General features: G+C 34.3%; 1 protein-coding gene across 2 annotated transcripts; it reads left to right on the top strand.

Moving 5' to 3' along the window:
• The first annotated feature begins 1256 nt into the window (after window positions 1-1256).
• Window positions 1257-3946, top strand: LOC103491531 (uncharacterized). 2 transcript variants are annotated; one of them, XM_008451517.2, is made up of 6 exons: window positions 1257-1684; window positions 2149-2343; window positions 2427-2570; window positions 2731-2850; window positions 2945-3031; window positions 3122-3832. In XM_008451517.2, exons 1-6 carry the CDS (start codon window positions 1322-1324, stop codon window positions 3608-3610), a joined length of 1398 nt encoding a protein of 465 aa, XP_008449739.2. In that variant the 5' UTR covers window positions 1257-1321; the 3' UTR covers window positions 3611-3832. The 2 variants fall into 2 exon arrangements, with proteins under 2 accessions (XP_008449739.2, XP_050941011.1); XM_051085054.1 differs by having other exon boundaries at window positions 1278-1684; window positions 2424-2570; window positions 3122-3946.
• Window positions 3947-4338: the final 392 nt, after the last annotated feature.

Genomic DNA, 4338 nt, shown 5'->3' with positions numbered 1-4338 from the left:
GAAATATAAAAACAAGTTAAATGGAGACGTACACATCGCTAGAAAGGAAATACAAACAAATATATTAAATTGTGCTTCTATTACAAATGGATAGTTACGTTAAGGTACTGATAAAACAATGGAAAAATCTATTTATAACTTCAATAAGTTTTCTTTTGTTTTGTTCTTTGCAATTTCAACAAATCTTAATTTGTATCTACTTAAAAGGTCATTTCGTAGAGTTTCGGTTAACTGTTATCTTTCGTTTTATTTTTCAACCATCGCCATGAAAACTGTTGTTGTTCAAACAAGAACACTTGACAACATCAACCATGTTGTTGTTATTTTTCATCATGGGTGGGTCTTGAAAAAGATTTCAAGAATTAATCTAACTGACAAAGAATAGTTGTCGTTAAAACATGAACTACTAATTTAAATATGTTGATCTTAATTGATAATAATAATAATATAAAAAACATATTTAAAGTTATGAGGTAGATTTTGTATATCTTTCTAACAACAAATATACATTTTTAGTGAATATAGTGGTAAATTTGATGTTTAAGATGACAAAATTTTCAATTGATCTTTTTATGCTCAATGTATCATCAATTTTTAATACTAATCTTAAAATCTTAAAAGAAATAAAAAAAGCATATACTAATTAAAAGGTAAAATTCAAGTTTAAATTGTTCTTTTAAAGGGTGAGTTAGCATAAATCACATTCAACCAAAACATAATTACATATATAGGATAAGAATTAAATAATTACATAGATAGCATAAAAATTAGTAAAAGACGAACAAAACCCTCGTGCTCAACTATTATTTCAAAGGCTTTTTCCAGTTTCTCAAAACCGAAAGCTATTGGCATTGATTGTTGTCATCACTAATAGCTACTAAGAAATGGACTATCAGTTTCTATCACTGAAAGACAATACTTGACATTTCAAGAAAAGTTACTAGTTGGTCAACATTTGCTAGCTTTGCAATTATCGTTGCGTTATATTCTTTTTTAATCCGTTGAATTGAGAATGAATCGTAAATTAAGTGATACCCAAGTAATTACTTTTTTTCTTAATAATATTTTCATACACCACAAAGTGTATATTAAACATTACAAAGTGTATAGTGCAAAATTTAAACTTTAATGTAAAAGAAGACAAAGAAGTAAAAGATATATGGAAGAACCCAACGTTCACTTTCCATATAATTTCAAAATTTCCCTCTCAAAACTATGATTTTGAATATTCTTCATTTGAATTTCCAATAAATAAAAAGTAAAACAATTTTCCAAATTCCCCACCGCATTTTGCAATTCCATTTTTCTTTTTGTTTCCGCCATGGACGACGATCACCATAACCAAGAAAACATTTTTCAATCTTTCCCTAATGTCGTCTCTTTCGCATCCCCTCTTCATACTCCCTCCCACCGCCGTCTCTCCAGTAACTTCACTCAACCCAGACCCCCGATCCCCTCCGCTAGACGCCTCTCTTGGGTTTCTCTTCAGGGGAGGCTCGTTAACGCCGAACAAGCCAGCTCCGTCCGATCTATTGGAGCCGGCTTTGGCCCTGACGAAGCCATTGCTTGGCAGTTGTTCAGCCCCATTGAACGGTTTCTTATAGTTGCCGTCATTGGCGTCGCGGTTTCTGAGTCCAAGAGCAACCATCGGATAAGCCAGCTTAAACGAGCTGTTGAACTTAGGGTATTGGTTCTATTTCTTTAAATTATTTAGGGCTTTTTCTTCTTTTCCTTTGCTTCTTTAATTTCATCCCATGAAAATGTAAATTAGAATTAATAAAATGGTATGTCTGAACTAGTAATGGTTTTTTCTTTATGTTGAATCTTTATGAAATGTTTTAAAGTTTGCTCACTTTGTAGCTACTTTGCAAGTATGCTTTTACAATTTCATACCACTAGTTTTGTTTGTCTTAATCCTCTGGCCCCATTTGTCTTTCCAAGTATATCTAAAGATTTATTATTAAGAATCCTTTGGTGAGTTTGGACCGTTTAACTATTCATTCGCTTTATGGGAACTCAAAGTAATACTAAAAATAAATCCTTGCTCCATGGTTTGGTTTGATTCAGACTTCAAATTTAAAGCTTAAATTGCTCGATTTCTCGCAGTTGTTCTTTAAGGGTAACTGATTTTGCTTTTGAAATTAACAGGATCAAGTGCTTCTAAGCATGCAACAGAAGCTTGATGATCTATGTAATCAAGTGAATCCTGTTAAGGATCAATCTGGAACTGAAAATGACATGGCTTTGAGAAAGAATGCTGACTTTGGGAACGATAAAATTAAGTTTGTTGATTGTGGGTGTTGGCTTTGCGATGAGCATCTGGATTTACTCAGTCGATTGGAGGTACAAACACTCAATTCTCTGGTGTCTCTTTGAAATTTATGAACTCACAATCACAATCCCCCATTTTTGTTTCTCTTCAGCAGGGTAACGCCACAACAAAACACTCTTGCGGAGCAGAAATGTTGCAATACAAAATGCCACTCATTAACGAAGCAGAGCAAGAGGAGCGAAGAATGTCTGATTTGTCTGATTGGGCTTCCAGTGTCACTTCTGTTGCTGATATACAGGTCAGTCCAATCTGAAATTTTCGGAATATTATAATGTTTTAGCAGTGGACCATTCTTTTGAGATAGTTTTTTGAATATTAAAATTTGTTCCCTTGTGGATTGCAGTACTTAGTATAAAGAATAAATATAAGAGCTAAAGATATAGTCTTTCATGTTACAGATGAATACCTTATCCATTGAACAAGATATGTTATTTCTGAAGAAAGATTGCGAGGAGAAAGACGCAAGCATCAAGGAATTAACTAATTTACTCCATTCGTCTGAGGTTTATGGTTCACAGGTAATAATATTAGTACTCCTTAGTTCTTCAATTTCCCCCTCCTTTTCAAGGATTCTCCTCTAATGGACGTTTTTTGCATTTTCCATTTCCACAGAGAATTTCGGAGTTGGAAGACATCATTCGTCGGAAGAACATGATTATTACAAAGCTGAAAAAGGACATGGTTGTTCTTGAACAGAAGGTACCAAAAAGAAAACACAAACATGGCACACCAAATTTTAGTTTTTTACAAGTTGGATTCTCATCTTCTGTGTGTGTTTTTTAATTTAAGGTTATTCAACTGACGAGGCTTCGAAGGCCCTCTTCGTGCACATCGAAGTCGGAAATGCAGCCGATCCCTTACATGACGGATAACCTTCTTTACGACATGGAAAGTAGTACGAGTCCCTCATCTTCAGACTCAGATTGCTCCCATTCAGAAAGCTCACAACCTCCCCCCACAAGAAAGCAGGATAACATTGTTCATCATATCCAAAACAAAGAGCCTTGTTTGACAAGAACATCCCTGAAATCAGGTACTAAAAAGAGACCTTCAACTTCAGATTCTCGCTCAAAGCCTCAAATGGCAGCAACCCCTTTTAAAGAAATATCACTGAACAATCGAAAACAAGAAACTACGTCGTCAACGCCATCGTCCAGGCAAAGAGGGGGAGAGGTAGTAGTCCGTGGCAATGGCAATGGCAATGTCGATTCGACAAATATGAGAAGACGCTTACAAACTGTGGCTAAGGACACACCTCAACGAAAGAGAAATATTTAATAAAACAGACAAAGATGTGCAAAACTATGTTAGTTGGAACATTGAGAAAGATGGGTTCAAGGTTAGGTGGGAAAGTGATTTTGGTGGAAGATAGTTAATGCATTTATGCATTCACACTTCGAAATCCATAGTTTTGAAGAATTTGATGCACAAAATTGTGAAACATGATGGTATGTAATGTCAATATTGTTAGTTAATACAATTAAAATGTGTATGATTTAAGAGAACATGGTCTCCTCAAAGTCCTAATTTGGTTGCTGCTTTTTGTTTTCTTGAATTTCTTCAGAAAGGAAGCAAAATTAGTAGTTAATAAATCATTTTCATTAAGCCCAAAAACACTCCAAATATGTTTTAAGGTCATCATAAAGTGTTGGCCATTCTATTATTTTAAACTTTGTTTACATCATCCTACTTGGAATATTTGTCATCCCAATTGTTTGGAAAAGAATTTAAGTAAAGAATAAAAATTGATTTCCTTTTTTCCTTTTTCCTTTTTTCTTTTTGGTTGGAAATAATAACACCGTGTAAAAAAGGGGGGGGGGGTAAAAGAAAGTAAAATTTTGAGGTTGAAATAATCATTTTGATGACGTGTATGAAGTAAAAAGAACACGTCAGCTGATGTTGTAACCGGCGGCCAATCGTATTGGAACTCTCCCACCTCTCAGTCTTTCATTCCCTTTGACTTTTTTCCCAACCCCACTTTTCCTTCTTTTTCTTTTTTCTATTTT

Source organism: Cucumis melo, chromosome 5 (genome assembly GCF_025177605.1).
Source record: "Cucumis melo cultivar AY chromosome 5, USDA_Cmelo_AY_1.0, whole genome shotgun sequence".
NCBI lineage: Eukaryota > Viridiplantae > Streptophyta > Magnoliopsida > Cucurbitales > Cucurbitaceae > Cucumis > Cucumis melo.
Note: the sequence above shows the minus strand (reverse complement) of the source record. Positions and strands in the feature narration are given on the sequence as shown.